Here is an 18,853-nt window from a genome sequence, read left to right on the forward strand (position 1 = left end):
AAGGGAGAATGAGTAACAAGGTTAGAGCCTCCATATATCAGCATGCCCCTTCTTGTTGAGGTAAACGGACCCCACGTGTTGGGAAAAGGAACTCACATTCAGATAACAGAAGCCTTTCCCATATTTTCAACAACTGCAGATATTATGCTTTTTGCAACTACAATCTGGAACATTTAAATCTATCCAGAGAGCTCACAAACCTCAAAAAGTTAATCATTAATACAGATGGGATCTTTTCCCCCACTCTGAAATCTATTATACACTATTGAGGATTAATATCAATTGATTAAGAATCTACAAATTTAGGCCTAGCCAACCATTATTTGTGGTTGCCACCAATCCCTTCTCTTCGCTCAGGTCCAGAGAAGCCTTCTGTCAGTTTGTACTGGAATATAATGATGGTAAGAAACAGTGGGAGCCCTCTCCTACTCCTCAGAAAGGATTCCTGCTGTTTCTTACCTCCTCAAAATGGTGGTAGAAACGAGACCTCAGGTGAGGAGATGTGTGTGGTGCCTGGTGCCTTGTTCGTCAGAGATCTGGGGGCACTCACCACTGGCAACCTGGTAAGCAGATTTGTAGATGTCTGCAAATGATGGAAACCATATTAAAAATATGGAAAGGATCTCCAGTAGGAAATCCCCTCAGAGGTTCCTTTGGATTTAAACAAAGGACTCAATTTCTTATGAGCCTAAATCTAAGAGAAAATTGTATGAAAATGGCCACACATTGGTATTTAACACAGGTGAAACTATCTAAAATGTAAACATGTTCTGGTATGAGATCTGCCTACTTCCTTTCACTAAAATCTTAATTGAGAATTACCATCCTCAGCCCACTTCAGCCTTAAATGTTCATACATCCACCATCTTGAACTGGGGTGGATGATATCATCACAAACTAAGCAATTGAGGTGTTCCTATATGTCACTCACTATAACTGTACGAAATTTGGTTCAAATTGGTTAGACAGTCCACAATTTAGCCCACTTGTGCCTCAATCGTCCACGCATCCGCCATCTTGAATCAGGGTGGAGGACATCATTAAAAACTATGCCCTTGAGCTGTCCCTATGTATCTCTATATCTGTAGCAAATTTGGTACAAATCGGTAAGGTGATTCACAGTTTAGCCTACTTGAGCCTCAAACATTTATTTATTTTATTTATTATATTTATATGCTGCCCAGAACCTCTGTCTTATGCATCCGCCATCTTGACATCATCACAAACGACACCGTTGAGTTGTCTCTACAACTGTACCCAACAGGGGCAGAGGGATGCCACTGTGCCCCAGCTCCAGCCCACCACCGCAGCCCCCTAGCCCTGCTCCCTGCATCTGGCATGAGATGCTAAACTCTGCCTCCTGCATCTGATGGGTGGGGCTTGCTTGCAAATGAGGCCGCGTGGATGTCAGATGCAGGGGGTGGGACTAGGGTTCAAGGCACAGCCCCTGAGGGATGGTGGCCCAGGTTCTTGGAACCCATTTGCCCCATAGTGGCTCCACCCTGATACCCAATTTGTTTTATATTAATTCAGATATTGCAAAGTTGAGGGGGGGGGCACAGTCAAAGAGCCACACACATCTCATAAGCTTACTTCCCTAAAGGAAAGTAGGCTAAAAAAAATGGCAATGGCAGTAGTTGATATTTTTGTGCAGCAAGAGCAGACTTTAATTTTTGTTTCTTTAATGCTATGCCAAAAATCACTCCAGTAATTACAGGAAATAATTTTAAATTTTATTGTTATAACCTGATTAGTCTTTACCAGACTGGAAATGTCATAGTTGACCCTTAAAAAAGAACTGTTGGAAAGATTTTAAGAAACTCTCATTTGTTATGATGTGAACAGCTTATTTCAAGTCTCAAGAATTGTTGGTTACATTGAAATAAATTTTGGGTCCTGTGGCATCTTAAATAAGAGTCCAGTTTTATCTATCTTGCAAGGTAATTGTGAATGAATTGAGTGAGTCATTGAGTGAGCGAATGTGATTATGGCTTCTTTCTTTTCTCTTTAGTGCTTAGTCTTAGTATGGACCTGCTTAATCTTAGTACAAACTTGCTTTCCTTTTAAATAATAGTGTTTTGCATCATTTCTTTGTTCAGCACGTCTTTCTATTTTGTCTTTTATACGTAGTTTTGTAATGTTCTAAATTAACTATCCAAGTTCAAAAAATGGTCTTGTGAAGGAGTAGGACACACACATGTTGCTGTGCACAATTATCATGCCAAAAGTGCATTAGCAATGCCAGTTTCAACAGCACTGACCACCTGGGAGAAGGGAAGAAGGTGCCTGGAATTAGCACCCCATCCATCTCCATATAAGCAAGCAGTGATGGAAAAGCTGGTGGTGGTGCTATCAGTTCAGCAGTACATTAAGTGACCCAATCCAGCAATGAGGACAATCCACAGGTAGCCCAAGCTACAAGATACATGCGTTCTTCTCTGTGCAGCCTCCGATTTCTGCTCTGGATTGCCCCTGCTAGGTTGCTACATCTCTCCTTGATTCACAACCTACATACTTTGGAATAGCATAACACATTTCTATGGGGTTTCCTACAATACATGTTGCCCTGTGTATGGATTCGTTTACATAGATTAGATTAGATTTCATTCTTTGAAAGATATAAGGACCCAAATAAACAACTGAATGACACAGTCCATGGCTATTATCACTGGCTATTAATAACTAAACCCACAGTAGGGCATCCAATCTCATCTTCAGCAAGTTTAAAGCCTCTACCTCTTTTGGCCCTCTCATTTGACTTACCATAGGGCTGCCTGAGAGCATGATAAACCGTCACTCCATATGGACGCAATGAAGATTGATAAATTACTTGTGGGTTAGAATCCACAAATTTATTAGCTTTCATCACTGCCATCTTTGTCCAGTCAGTAAAATATACATTATGTTCAAAAAGGCTTATTCCATATGGATGTGGAATCAATGAACCCCCGTGAGCTATTGTTCTCCTGTTTTTGAGTAAAAAAATACATTTCTGTCATACTGAACGGTCTGCAGTGTACAAATTCATAATTACATTTCATCTTTGATGCAGAGCATAGAAAGAGACCAAAGAAGAGTTTACAGAAATTGTGCAGATGCCTAAGAGGAAAAACATGCATGCCCATGTTAGTTTAAAAAAAATCTGGGAAGAAAAGTGGGCTCAAACCAACAAAAACAATTTGGAGTTCTTCTCATGGTCAATGGGAAGAGCTCTGTGGAGGTCTGCGGGGAGAGCGGGTTTCACTTATTCTCCCTGCAGACAATCTCCTGGGCGGGTGGATCGTCCTCCCAGACGAGCGGCGGCTTGCAAGCAGCTCACCCAGCAGCTCTGAGGGTCTGAGTGCTGGGACACACTGCCACACATCGCCCCCCAGAGCCCAAATAATGCACCGCACAAGTGCACGGTGCATTACTGGGATCCCTTCTGAGTGTGCCCATTGCAGCTGCAAGAAACCATGGCTAACACACAATTTTTAAAAAATGAGGTTAAGGGAGCACTAGCTCATGTGAATATCCTCTTTATGTTTTAAATCCCAGTACTGGTACTCACATTAACCTTTATATGACAGAAATATGACAGCTATATGACAGGAAAAGAATTATTATCATCTATCCACAATAACTGGCATTAATGCTTAGAATGGCATGTTTCCAACAGGCTGTCTACACTGAAGTATCAATTTTATGGAGAAAATGCAAATTCTACTTTTAAATTAATAAACAAAACAGACAGCAGTTGCTCACTTGAAGGAATGTTACATTTGTACCTTTGTGCAGCAATAATAGTCGCGTTTTTATCTTAGAGAATGAAAGATTATTCTAACTGTTTGCATTCCTGGTTCACTAAACACTGGAAATAGCCTTGAAAAATGCAGATTACAAGGAGAAACAAAGATACTAGCATGACTTTAATGAATTCATTTTCTGCCATTAATTAAAGGAGTGCAATCTGCTGAAACTGGCTGTGGGAGTGGCCAATCCTTTGCATCCAGAGGCAGATCTGATTTAGGAATCGACATGTACCCCCTCCCCTCTCCTATTATATATCTAGGGATTGACATATACAGCAGGCGAATTCTGCCCCTTTCCTATCATTAACCTTGGAATTAATACAGGAAGCCACGAAACCCTTTCCCTATCCTACAAGAAATCCAGGGATCAACAAAGACCTAGGAAGCTGGCATATACTGAGTCAGACCATTGGTCTATCGAGCTCAGTATTGTCTGCTCAGACTGGCAGTAGCTTCTCCAAGGTTGCAGGCAGGAATCTCTCTCAGCCCTATCTTGGAGATGCTGCCAGGGAGGGAACTTGGAACCTTCTGTTCTTCCCAGAGTGGCTTCATCCCCTGAGGGGAATATCTTACAGTGCTCACACATCATGTCTCCCATTCACATGCAACTGGGGCAGACCCTGCTTAGCTAAGGGGACAAGTCATGCTTACTACCACAAGACCAGCTCTCTTCTCCTAGGACATCAGAGACATCCTTTTGCCCTGACTTATTATTAACATTCATAGATCTAGGGACTGGGGTGAATATCTGAAAAACAGATATTTCATAATAAAGATTAAAATATTTACTCATTAGGGGGTAAACTATCTAATCTTATGTAGATTTAATGGATCTCCCTAATGCTGCAGAATAAAATCAAATGATTTTATGATGCAACTCAATTTTGTTTAAAATCCTCAACTGAACACACTATAGTGCAATTAAATGACTAAACAAAATGCATGAATTAAAACTTTTCCCCACCTCTGTAGTCCATCATATGTCACAGTTTCAATATAATCAAATCGGCTATCCACCCAGTAAAGTCTCTTTGATATAATATCCAAAGTTATTCCAGCAGGCCAGCCTAATTTTGTTTTCACCAAGTCTAGACGGTTTGTTCCATCCATGAAGGCTCTTTCCACTTTAGGATCACCAGAGAGATTATCCCAATCTGAGAAAAATAAATAACTATAGAAGAGAAAAAGAAACATATTCTACTGAGTGATCTTGACCGTTCATATAAATACAACTTTCACAAGGAACATTTAAATCATTTAAAGCAACATGTCTTTATATTTAAAAATCCACATCTTGGCTTCATACTCAATTCCAATTTCTTAAATGTCATTATATTCAACTGAAGTTGTGTACACATGACAATGTCATGAAATACAGACTGAGGGTTTCATTCAACAGGAGACTTGGAGGGGAACATGTGTGTACGGGTTATTAAAAAAACCCTCTGTCTATCCTGGAAGTCATCATCATTCTTTTTCTATGGGTGGATTCAAACAATGACTGCCTCCCACTGACTAAGCTGGGAAATGCTTAGTTGCCAATGTGTTGATCACTGCATGTATTCTAATTGCCAAACAGTAGAAATGAAATTGGGCCCTTGCTCATGATGATTGGTTACAGAAGTGGCCAACATCCAAGGGTCCCCGAACCCCAGGACAGTTTCAGGGGGCATAGGTGACCGGAGAGGGAAGGGGACAGCACTGAAAATCATGCCCCATCCTGTGCAATGGGAAACTCTGATGCGCTGGCAGGTGGCTAGTCTTGCCGAACACTATGCTTCTAAATAAACTGACAGCATGTTCAGCTTATTGGAAGGGAAACGTTACGGTGGACTGGTTTGTTAGCTTTAGGAACATTAGTTTGTTTTTATTTGGTTTGGGAATAACAACAAATTGAATCTAAATGAAAGAAATGAAGTGTTTGAGTTATTGTGATGAACATGTGTATTTTGTATATATGGTTTGTAGCTGTGTGTTTTCTAAAAAGTGCTTTATCACCTGAGCTTGTTATATTCATGATAATAAATATATAGGGCAGGCTTACACAATCACTGCCATGTCAATAAGCCTGGAACCTTAGGAGCCATGGAAGGCATGTCATGTGAAGCCACCAACCACCAGTTCCCACACCACATTCCTGAGATTCTAAGAAGAGTCTTTGTCTAACTTCGAATCACAGTTATGGACCAGTGTTCCTTCTAACAAGGATTCCCAGATGTTGTTAACTACAACTCCCATAAACCCCAGCCAAAGGCCATTGCAGCTGGGGATCCTGGGAGTTGTAGTGAACAACATCTGAGAATATTGTTCCCTACACCCACCTACTAGAACACCTACACCCAGTTCTATTAATATTTACTCCACATTTTGAGGTTTTCAAGTAGTTATAATTCTGCAAGGTGCAAATGAAAGGGATTCTGTTTTACCTAAGTGTTATTACTTACCCAACAGTAGGATCAACAGCTATTCCTCTTGGGTTTCCCAGACTTTCAGCAATAAGAGTTACACGATTAGTTCCATCCAAATTTACCATATCAATTCTGTTGACACTGGTCTCCACTATATATAGCTTATTGTTAATCCAGTCCACAGCTAGATTTTCAGGTGTATCAACTGAAACATTTAAAACTTCATGGATATTTGAGCCATCAACACCAACTGAAAAGACCTGAAAATAAAATATGAATTATAATGGTGAAGTCATATTCTACAACGTTAGCAAATTTCCTAATCAGAAATTCTGTGTAGTACTTATGTGAAGCAGGAAATGTGAAAACTGTAGTCCTTTGCAAATGTATCATTCCCATTCTCTTAACTAAGGTTAGGTGAACAGGAATATGGCATGGGCTTACATGCCTATGAGAAGAGGAGAGCTGGTCTTGTGGTAGCTTGTCCCCTTAGCTAAGCAGATCCTCCCTGGTTGCTTATGCATGGGAGACTAGAAGTGTGAACACTGTAAGATATTTCCCTGAGGGGATGGAGCCAGTCTGGGAAGAGCATCTAGGTTTCAAGTTCCCTCCCTGGCATCTCCAAGATAGGGCTGAGAGAGATTCCTGCCTGCAACCTTGGAGAAGCTGCTGCCAGTCTGGGTAGACAATACTGAGCTAGATGGACCTATGGTCTGACTCAGTATATGGCAGCTTCCTATGTTCCTATGCACCTTCCCTCTCCAGCACTAATTCCCTCTTTCTTCCATTATTTTCTTTAACCGTGGGTCAGTTTGGACAATACGTCTAATCATCCCTGTCCATGTCCAATGAGGGATGCTAGTGCACACGTCCTTCTCCCTCCAAGTGCACCATCAGACATTCTAAATTAAAGTAGTTAATAACAAGGCTGTGAGATGGTGCACATTCTGCTTTGTGTGGTGGGCTGGACCAGTCAGTAGCCCAATTCAGACATCATGCTGTATGAGTGTACTGACGTCTGCACACTCAGACATGTGAATGACTATACCTGTATTCATTTTAAAAGTGAACCTGGATACCAGCCCTTCAAATGCATGGTACAGATTGGAACTGTACTTCTGTACCTGTGTTCAGCACAACATGTGAATGACTGCACCTGGGTTCAGATCTCGCTGTCTGAGTGTTGAACATAATGTGTGAATGGGCCTAGATACATAGTCTGAACCAACCTCTCTGTACAACATTATGCCAGCTAATTATCAATGCTAAGCATTTGCTCCCCTCTTAACTAGGGTTTGGTTTTCCAACCTCTGGTTGTGAGGGCATCTGGTTAACATCATGCTCCATCATGGTTAAAGCAAAGTGTGGAAGGAATGGGGGAATTTGTGCAGGAAATGAGTGGGTGTGGAGGGAAGGTTATACACAAGCTCACATCATGTTTCTAATCCCATATACCCTGAAAGGGGATACTTGTCCTGTGGGAAGCTGGCAGTTGCATGATACCTCAGTTTGATCTCTTACTTTTACTTTTAAAGAGCTCTCCTGCTTTTTAAAACAGTAGATTGCAACAACTACAGTGTGTGGTGCATGCAGTGCGTACTTGAAGGTAGATTTAGTCCCAGCAGAAAAGCTGGCATGGCTAGACACCTGCCTAACTTGATGTACCAAGTGACCCTTCACAGGGGTGCTGGGTAAGAAGTGAGGTAAAGATCCTCCAAAGAGCCCTCATCAGAGAGCTGGTATTCTATAGCATGGCGCCTACACAGCAAATAGGTCCAGATAACTCTAGCAAATCAAGCCATATTCTACAAAAGGCGGTCAATATTCTCAGGGTCCCGACCAGCCTGGTTGGCTTGGAAGAAAATGTCTTCCCAGCCGGCGAGGGAGGCACTGCAAGAGGTACCTTTAAAAAGTGATTGCCGGCAGTCCTGCTGACACCTGCAAGCCGCTACAAGAGGCGGTGCCCCGCCCAGCATCCTGTGCGGTGGCTGCTGAGGCTCCAGCACTCGCCTGGCCTCTGTGCATGGCATGATCAGTGTTGCTGACCACGCAAGAGGCTTCCATGCATGTGCAGAGGCCAGGCGAGTGCCAGAGCTGTAGTAGCCACTGTGTGGGATGCTGGGCAGGGCGCCACTGCTCACGGCAGCTTGCAGGTGCCAGTGGTACCACCAGTAATCGCTTTTTAAAGGTCCCTCTCGCCATCCCCCCAGCACCACACTTACCAACAGTGCATTTGAAAATCAAGGGGAAATATATCGTCCTATTCTTTAATTTATATTAACAAACTGATGCTTGGGGGGCGGGGGAAACACACACAAAATTTGGGGTTTTCAGCTGAACATATCTGTTGAATAAAATGAAATAATAAAAGCAATTCAATGAATAAAAACAATGTAATAAAATATTGGCCCACTGTACAAAATACTGTCAATATTTCCTACCCAATACTCATTATCTCTAATATACCTGAGGAATATCTGATTGTTATCTTCTGGAGAACACAGTACTTTCACATTTTAAATGATCAGGTTTCAAGAAATTGCAAAAGAAAAAAATACATCCAGTTTTGAAAGAATGTCTACTATTTCTCTTAATTAGGTTTTTGGACTCCATTTCTAATAATATTAAGAGTTGCTCAAGATAGTGCCATAGCATAATAGCAAGCTTTGTTTGATATATTACATGTAAGAGAATAGCTTTGCAAATGTGGTAATTATCATACAAGCATCTCAAAGTTCGTTTTTGTTGGGAAACAAAGAAAGGCCCTGCATCTGTTCACAGAAATGAAAAGTTATCAACACAGCTTGTTCTGCATCCAAAAATACCATTTTGTTTGACATTTTCATCTACCTTATCTTGCACTGTATCTGTCCAAAATATCCTGCGAAGCTGAAAGTGAAAGTCCACACCAACAGCTACTCCACGATTCTGGGATTGTATCAGAGTACGAAAACTCCGTCCATGAACATCTCCAATGAGCAAATCACGACCATTGGAAAAAATAACCGAGGCAACTCCAGCTGCAAGTATAGATGAAGCCAATGTGACTTTATTCTGCATACAGGCACTCATTTGAAAATGTATAAACAAGATTGATAAAGCTCAATACTTGATGATAATTATCTGAGTCTAATCAACCGATCAACTGTTACCTTGAAGGTGTAACTATTCCATATCCTTTTTAAAACTGTTTTTAATGGCCCACATGGTAGCCCTAATATTAAGGCTTAATATTTGCATTACAATTGCGCCACAACTGTGGTCATGATTTCCAAGCCACTTGGCTGCCAACCCATGCAATTATCTGCTTGAATGAATAAGTACTTACATTGTTTGATCCAACTGTACCCATGTCTAGAAAAGCATTCATGGTTTCCCTGGTGTGTTTATAATCAGACCTAACCCCAAAGACATACAAACAGCTAACTGTATCTCTTGTATTATGTGTACAGTGGGCCCCAGTTTCAATAGAAGAAGATGAATGTATATTGTAAAATATCAAGGGGGAAAATATTAGTTTCTCCTTTGGTAATGAAGACTTCATAGGTATACATAAATACAAAGTCTGATGTAGGCTGTGTACTCGCAACCAGAGGGACAATGGTTAAAGAGTTAACCATGACTGTCAAGCCCAGCATACTCCCACAGAGCATGACTCAAGAACCCGGAATTTCCAGGCAATCCCAGGCAAAACACTGTGGTTAAACTGCATGTGACAACAGAAAGACTTTGTGTCTGTGTGTGTGTGTGTGTGTGTGTGTGTGTGTGTGTGTGTGAGAGAGAGAGAGAGAGAGAGAGAGAGAGAGAGAGAGAGAGAGAGAGAGAGAGAGAGAGAGAGAATGAGAGAATGAATTGCACCTTTTGTTCCCTTGCCTAGTGGAAGAAAACTGGTGAAACCTTCTGCCTGGTGTTCCAGCAATAAATGGCTAAAAGTAAACAGCTGAGACAGACAGTGACAAAGCAGTATTAGGGAGCACTGTAGCATTTTAAGTACACTTGAATTATACTCAAGGGCTTCCATTTATCGCTTAAGCACCTGCACAATGACTAGATGTTCACTTTCAAAGCATTGTTCAGCAAAAACTCAGCTTCTGGAGCAACAGACTTACATGAGGTATTGGCTCTGCAGTGACGGTGATGTTCCAGGACATAACCTTCTGCACAGCGACACCGATGGTGGCCAACACGGTCTTCACATACTTGATCACAAATACCCCACATCTTGCAATCATCAAAATCTATGACACAGTCAAGATTATAAGTGTTACTGGACACAAGAAACGGGACACATTTGCAGAGTCCAATTCAAATGACAGATATTCCTTTTTAGAAAAGCAAAATAATCCAGACCTGCTCTTTTCCTTAAAATGTTTTTTGTTTTTTTTAATCATCCAACCAACTGGTCATCATGTATTTTAAAATATGTCTGCCATTCTGTTGGAAAATGTATGAGGTTCATAACAGAACCTAAGATAAGTTTGCTGGACTAATCTGTAGGGATGTGCAATTCAACTCAACCTTAAATCAATTTGGGTCAAATCAGGGGTTCATCCTCAAATCAAATCACCCTCAAAATAGAGAGCCTGATTCAGGGTCAAGGAGAATCATCCCTGATTCAAGCCAAATTGATTTGTTTTATTCAAGCACCATTTTTCCAGGGAGAGCTGGCCTATCAATTGGGTCGATGGGCAGACCAGCCCTCCACTCTGGAGCCAGCCTCGGAGGACTGGTCTACCCAGGCAGACCAGTCGTCTGAGGTGGGCTGACATGCCAAGTCTGGAGTACAGGGCTGCTTTACCCACTGACCCCAATTAGGGATGTGCGAACCAGTTCGAATTCGAACCGGGGTGGTTTGAAGGTTCAAATTTGAACCGAACCAGCCATCAGGTTCAAGCTGCAGGTTCGAATTCGAACCGAACCAGGGGGTGGTTCGATTTGAACTGGTTTGGACCTCCAAAAGTGGGTAGGATGGTAGCTGGCACCCATGGCTACCTACCACCCCAACCCCAAAGCAATCGGACACTCGTACGATTTTTTATGAATTTTTGAAAATTATTTTTATTTTTTTCTCATAGGGTATAATGGGACTCGAACCAGCCCATTATTCCTTATTGTGGAGTACCCATGGGTGCCAACAACCATGTAAACCCTGAAGCAATTGGACACTCCTACGATTTTTTATGAATATTTGAAATATTTTTAATTTTTTTTCTCATAGAGTATAATGGGAGCTGAACCAGCCCATAACCCCTATTGTGGAGCACCTAGGGGCACAAATGTGGGGTGGGTGGTAGACAGACAGGGGTGCCTACCACCCACAAATCTCCAAGGCAATTGGACACTCCTCTGATTATTGGTGAATTTTTAGAGTATTTTTGAATTCCTCATAGAGAATAATTAGGACTGCAGGTTAACAATTAGGTTAGCAACCCATGGGGGTGGTTGGCACCCTCTTTGCACTAGAACACCACTCACTCTGGGCCACCCCAGCACCAAACAAGTGGCTTTAAGGTTTTTCTCCATAGGGAAGAATGGAGGTTTCAGCAGCCCCATAACTGCGTTTGGGGGGGTGCTGTGGTGGCCCAGAGCAAGGGTGCCAACCACCCGCATGGGTTGCTAACCCATGGGGTACTGGGTTTTGTTGTTTCTGAAGTGTTCTGAGTGTAGATTCTTTGGTAGCATATAGGTTTTTCAATGACAAACCATGAATCCACTCTCATTGCCAACCTTAAAGACACATAAACTTCAAAAATCACTTAAAAATCAGCCCATTGCCCAATTCCTTTCAAATAATTCTGATAGCTTCCTTGCTCACCTTGGAAACTACCACCCACCACACTCCACTCTAGGACACCCCTTTCCCCCCAACATGAAGCTATACATTTGCTGCAATCCTCATTATTCCCTATGAGGAATTCCAAAATAATTTTAAAATTCACCAATAATCAGAGGAGTGGCCGATTGCCTTGGAACTTTGTGGGTGGTAGGCACCCCTGTCTGTCTACCACCCACCCCACCTTTGTGCCCCTAGGTGCTCCACAATAGGGGTTATGGGCTGGTTCGGGTCCCATTATACTCTATGAGAAAAAAAATTAAAAATATTTCAAATATTCATAAAAAATCGTAGGAGTGTCCAATTGCTTCAGGGTTTACATGGTTGTTGGCACCCATGGGTACTCCACAATAAGGAATAATGGGCTGGTTCGAGTCCCATTATACCCTATGAGAAAAAAATAAAAATAATTTTCAAAAATTCATAAAAAATCGTACGAGTGTCCGATTGCTTTGGGGTTGGGGTGGTAGGTAGCCATGGGTGCCAGCTACCATCCTACCCACTTTTGGAGGTCCAAACCAGTTCAAATCGAACCACCCCCTGGTTCGGTTCGAATTCGAACCTGCAGCTTGAACCTGATGGCTCCACAATAGGAAATAATGGGCTGGTTTGAGTCCCATTATACCCTATGAGAAAAAAATAAAAATATTTTTCAAAAATTCATTAAAAATCGTACAAGTGTCCGATTGTTTTGGGGTTTGGATGACAGGTACCCCTGTGTGCCAGCTACCATTCTACCCATTTTTGGATGTCCGAACTGGTTCGAATTTGAACCGAACCAGGGGGAGGTTCGAGCAAAACCAAAACCGAACCACCCCCTCCTGGTTCGAACTCGAATCGAACTGGGCAAACCAGTTTTGTGCACATCCCTAACCCCAATGGGTAAACCAGTTCTCCCCAGAGAAACGGTGCCATTTTGAGGCCTGTTTTTCCAGCTCTCTCCGGAAAAATGGGCCTCAAAATGGTGCTCAAATCACTCAAATCGATTTGAAGTCGGCCATTTTTGATGAATCAATTCAATTTTTTTCCAATTCAAGTTGAATTGTAAAAATTGATTCGTGCACACCCCAACTAATCTGGAGCATATGGCACCTTATGAAAGCCCCTCAAATTTGCTAATTTCTCTCTCTCTCTCTCTCTCTCACACACACACACACACACACACTCACTCACTCATCCAGGCACACACACATGTCAAACTCAAGAGCTCTAATACTTTCTTAAACACTAGGAAACTCAATCTCCAAACAGTACTTCCTTAGACTCAGGGACCCTCCAATGCATTCTGCTGTGTTTCATTCATTAACTCCCCTCCAATCAGCACATTTGCTCCTCTATTTATATCCTTTAGCCTCATGCACCAAATATACATCCTTTTTCTTGTTTTATGAAGACAGGAGGAGTAAGTTTAGGCTCTAAGGTGTACTTTCAGTGAGGGACTTCATGAGCAAGCATGGTGGGCAGCATGCAGAATGCTGGATTTGGATGCAAGTTTCCAATTTCAGCTTGAAGCATTTGAATTCCTGCACAACTTAGCCTGATCAAAATGAGAAATGGGTGTATTAGAATCCTCCTTTGAATTAGGTTGAGAAAGAAATCTAAATACTGAATTTTTTTTTCTCAATCTAGACCAGTACACTTTTTTCAGGAAATAAGCTCAAAGTCACTCTGCAAAATCAAAGGGTAGTTAACTTGGACTGCCTTTGTGATTTGGAAAAACAGCTTCTCTCAGAACAGCAGGAACCATTACATCAATTGCTCCAAAATATTCCTTTGGGTCCTGTCTAACCAAGAGAGACGGGCCTAATAAAATGTAAATCATTTTGAGTGTTTTTATCCCAATGACAAGAACAGTTTTCTCAATACCGCTACAATTTTAAACCAAATCAAATTGTTTAACAGTTTGTCTTCAGACATTTCAGAAATCACCCTGTAGTCAGATTGCCTCATATTCTCTCAACCCACGGCATTTATTACGTGAGCAACCAGCAGCTTATTGACACTAATTTGGACTCAGCTTTTGGCTTTAGAAGCTTAAACTCCTCCACCTCAAAAAACTGAAATTGGATTACTTTGCAGGTAAATGGCTTTTCAGCTGCTGCCTGAGTAAGGCAGAATGAAGAGACAGTGCACAAACATCTAGCTCTCCCTTGAACATAGCAAACCTCTGTCTGAGCTATGCCACTCCAAACTGCAGACTCATGGCTGACTGCTCCTCCATCCAAAAAATGGTCTGCAACACATTTTCGCTGTGATAAAACTGACATGTCAGTGAGAAAGCTAGACTAGAACCTTTTCCCTGACATCTCATATTTTTTGTGAAGGAACTGTTTTGTATGGAGGAGTATTCAATTGCCTGAGCCCTGCTTGGCATCTGAAATGATACAGCCAAGACACAGGCTTACCACCTGAGTGGCATCTTGGCCAAAATCCTTCTTGCTCCATCTCTCAGCACATAGAACTGCAACACTGTACCTAGCCATGCATACATAACCAACGGCAACACCTCAGATGTTCAGACTGACAATGAATGGAAACAAGAACATCACCAGCTTCGCCACACTTTGGAGAGAAGGCTACAATTTCCCCCCTCAAGTCAGAACTGTTTGGGGTTTCTCTCTCCACACTGAAAGAACACAGAGTATATAATGAAGTTAGCTGAGCTCCGAGTCATGTGGGCTGGGGAGAATCCTCAAACTTCTCGTTTTGAAACTAATTCAAGGACTACATAACGGCTTCTGCCCAAGGGCAGAGAGCTTCCCTGATACAGTGGCCTTTGGGGTCCAGCTCCAAGACTGGAAAACTAGGGAGCTTCCCAATACTGCAGAGCTTCCTGGGCTCACTCAGAGACTACACAACAATTTTAAGCCAGTGTTGTAGACATTTGTAAGACTTGCTTGGGGATTCAAAGCCTCTGGAAAGTTTGCTGGCAATAGGTTTGCTGGTGATAAGAAAAACGTTACCAACCATTCTCTGACCAAATCCACTCAAATGCCAATTTTAATTAAGAAATACATAAATAAATAAATCATCGCCATGTACTGTTCGTGTAGTGAAAAACAACAGTAGCTCAGGCTTGAAGAAGTTTCACTTGGCGTCTTAGCACTCAAGATTTGGGGCCTCATGACCCACAGCAGGTCTAACAGGAGCCCAGAGTTCAGTTCTGTGGCATCCCTAGCCAACAAAAAAGGATGCCAACAGAACCGGCCCTTCATTCAGTTAACGTTTCAGCACACAACTACAATCTTTCCTGACTTGATTCGGCTAACCCCTCATCAGGTTTAAATGGTCTGATCTTCTGTCACTGTGTTTTCATGTCCTTGATTATATCAACCATATGTGTGCTCCTTTTGTCAACGTATCTATCACCTTAAATACACATAGTACAAGACTCTTGGATATATTTTAGAAGATTTAGAGGTCCTAACATCCAAGATAGCTGTGCAAAACGGTTTAAAGATCAGTGATCAATATCTCTATGTTCCCCGCTTACCAATGCAGGTGCGACTGTCATTGCCACTAATTATGTATCCCGCAGGGCAATAGCATGTTCCTCCAGAGGGAGAAGAATGACAGCGGTATTGGCAACTCAAGGCAGCACAGCGAGATATGTCTATAAAGAAAGAGTCACTTTGAATACCACTTTTGAGTATATGGCATCTACAATTTGGATCTAAGCACCGAGTCAAAGCATTATTGTGCAGTTACGATTTCAGACAGAATTACTGTAGCCACGTGAAACTTTGTCAACTTTACAGTATCAATGTTATTTTGTGTGACTATCAGCAAACTTCACTATGGATTGTAGGAAAAAATGCAAAGACACCACTTTAAAAACTGGGCCATATTGCATCTTAAGTCTCAGTGCAGTTCAACCAACAACTGTAATCACAGCCATTTTCAAACACTTACTGGTGTGCTCTTCAAGCACTAAAACCCATTTCCTAGATATTCCCAGAGTGCATTCAGCATGCAATGGAGTCCTGTAGGCTAGTCAATGAAACTTATTTCTAAGTATACAAAATACTGAAATACATAGAAGCTTTCCAGCCAGGGGCGTAACAAGGCTGAAGTGGGCCCAGAGACAAATTTTAATATGGGCCCCTCACTGATACACACACACATACACTTCACATGTGACTTGCCTCGGGGGGGGGGCCTCGAGGTGTGGGGGCCCCCAGGCAGCCGCCTCCCCTTGCCTAATAGTAGTTACGCCCCTGTTTCCAGCATATGTGGAAGAAGCACTGTACGATCAGAAAAATGTGGCTGCCATTTGTGTCAATACAATTTTGCCACCACAGTAGTGTAAGCTACACATGATTGATTATAGTGGTAATCATTCTTGTCATGATTAAAAACTCCCATTTTCAGTGCTATGATTGCAAAGATGCATCAGAGTTGCCCATATGGTAATAGTGCTGTTCCATAAGCTTTGCTTGTGCGGTTACTCACTGCAGTGCCTGCCTATGGTTAGGTTTGTTTCATCTTCCCCAGAAGGACAGTCTGGAGTCCCATCACAGACTTTACCAACTGGAATGCATTGCCCTGATACAGGGCAGGCCCATTCACCTGGGTAGCAGTCTCGGTGGCCACTCTCTAAGGAATAGAACAGAGAATAATTAAACAATATTGCTGAACTGTATTTCAAGTATGCAGAAGCATTAGCTATATTTAGATTTTCATTCATTCATTCATAGTCATTGACTCTTTAGCTATAGCATGTAGAGAGGACAGGGTCTAGCAGACAATCTACTTTTCTTCATCTTTCTTTTTCACCTGCATAAGAAAAAAATTTAAATGTTCACTGGAGACCTCTCTATTATTCCCATGGTCTATTTTATATGTTTCCTAGAGGAGTACCTGGGCTTGTCACCAAGTCTATACTCAACAGGGAGCTATGTCCAATCACAGGTCCATGAAGGGTGGACTTCTGTGATACAGTTATTTGTAAACATGTATTAGTCACATGTGCAGTGTTATATGTTTAGAAGTAACTGAAATGACCTTAAGTGTACATTTTTTTAAAAAATGAAATGTTGAAATGGCACCATTTCTTCAGAAAAAAATAGTATTGCTCATACCACGAAAATGTTATTCAACATTGGATTAAAATGCTACTGAGAAGGCGTGCATTAAAATAAATTTAGTGGAGGAACCCTCACTGATTTCAAAAATATTTGATTGGAGGTATTAGGAATAAATTACTGGAATAAGCTGAGATAGAGGTCACAAAGTTTATTAGGAAGAACAATGATCCCACTATATTGGCATGTATGCCTAGCGCCTGGGTTCCATATCCATATGCTTATCTCTGTATATAGGAATGGCTCACTGCTGGCATGTATCATGCAATATGGTGGCAAATGAGCTTTGATCAGACTCTTGTCCTTTAGTAGCTACCCTAACACCATCCCATAACAGTGACTGACATCCTGACTAACAAAGCACACACATAAAGACGACCTGTGGATATGTGACAAGGGCATGCATGCAACTCCCCCGGTCACTCTATGAATACACTGTTGCACAAGCAGGTGGAACATCCCAGCTCTGCCCATGCTCCAAAGGTACTTGGAGAGGAAACACAAAGGAGAGGAAACACATGGATGACCCTCAGGGATGTGTGTCCTCTCTTTCAGAGGCACAGCGGGGAAATGACTTGACTAGCAAGCCAGAGGTTGGTGGTTTGAATCCCCGCTGGTATGTTTCCCAGACTATGGCAAACACTTATATCGGGCAGCAGCAATATAGGAGGATGCTGAAAGGCATCATCTCATACTGCACGGGAGATGGCAATGGTAAACCCTTCCTGTATTCTACCAAAGACAACCACAGGGCTCTGTGGTCGCCAGGAGTCAACACCAACTCAGCAGCACATTTTACTTATAGAGTGCAGGCAGAACAGGGATGCTTGAGGAACAGCACACAGAGAGAGAGATTGGGGAAATTGCATGCAGGCCTCAGTCACAACCCCACAGTTCCTCTAGACATGTCTGCTTTGCTAGGCAGAATGTCAGCCACTATTTTCTTACACGTTGGTCTACCACCTTCACACCTTGGATAACACTGTGACACTAGATTTAATATGCTGATATACTAGAATCCCAAAGACAGCCCAGAACTGCTAACAGCCCAGCTATGTCCCGATATCCTGGTTTGCACTCATAACAAGACTAGAAGCCAAAAAACAAATACATATTATATTATTAACACTGCATGGAAAAAGAAGAATCTCAAAAGGGGTGCAAGGTTTGGGGGATGTTATCTTCTGTATGCATATGTTTAAAGTTTCACTAGAAGAGCAAATGTGGGTCTATTTGCAAATGCGGCTACTTGGTTTAATTCTTTACCACATCCTGTTTCATCCTCATTATCTTCACAGTCATCATCTCCGTCACAAATCCAACTCTGATGAATGCAGCGGCCACTGGGGCAAGTGTAGAAATTCCCTTTACAAGTTGCATATACTGTGGAAGAGAACAAAAATGTCTATTACCAACAATATTTTTTTCAGATTTAAGCAGCCCCCTTGGCCCTAAATATATGTTTAGAGACATAAAATAAAAATGTACATGTCTTCTAGCTGAGCTTAGTCTTAGTGACTGACATTATGCACAGCGTAACACCAACACTGCCCATCAGCCCATGCAGCAGGTAGCCATAGTGGTGTCGTGCAAGTGGGCAGTTGTCCAACTGCTTCAAACTGCATGCCCACAGTGGCGCAAGCACCACTTCTATTGTTTCCAGCACTGGCCAGGGGCATCGCTATAATTAAAAGGCAGGGGGAAATATCCCTGGGCCTCTGAGGGAGGAGGCCACAC

General features: G+C 42.1%; 1 protein-coding gene across 1 annotated transcript in view; it reads right to left on the reverse strand.

Moving 5' to 3' along the window:
• Window positions 1-18,853, reverse strand: part of LRP2 (LDL receptor related protein 2) — a 233,622-nt gene that overhangs the window by 145,525 nt on the left and 69,244 nt on the right. Inside the window, exons 7-14 of the mRNA XM_053284455.1 lie at window positions 18,383-18,499; window positions 16,485-16,628; window positions 15,526-15,645; window positions 10,309-10,437; window positions 9,050-9,219; window positions 6,236-6,459; window positions 4,756-4,962; window positions 2,764-2,966 (exon numbers count right to left, since the gene is read on the reverse strand). Of these exons, the coding sequence (XP_053140430.1) occupies window positions 2,764-2,966; window positions 4,756-4,962; window positions 6,236-6,459; window positions 9,050-9,219; window positions 10,309-10,437; window positions 15,526-15,645; window positions 16,485-16,628; window positions 18,383-18,499 (1,314 nt within the window). The remainder of the gene's footprint in view (window positions 1-2,763; window positions 2,967-4,755; window positions 4,963-6,235; window positions 6,460-9,049; window positions 9,220-10,308; window positions 10,438-15,525; window positions 15,646-16,484; window positions 16,629-18,382; window positions 18,500-18,853) is intronic.

This window comes from Hemicordylus capensis, chromosome 1 (assembly GCF_027244095.1).
Source record: "Hemicordylus capensis ecotype Gifberg chromosome 1, rHemCap1.1.pri, whole genome shotgun sequence".
NCBI classification, from domain to species: Eukaryota; Metazoa; Chordata; class Lepidosauria; order Squamata; family Cordylidae; genus Hemicordylus; species Hemicordylus capensis.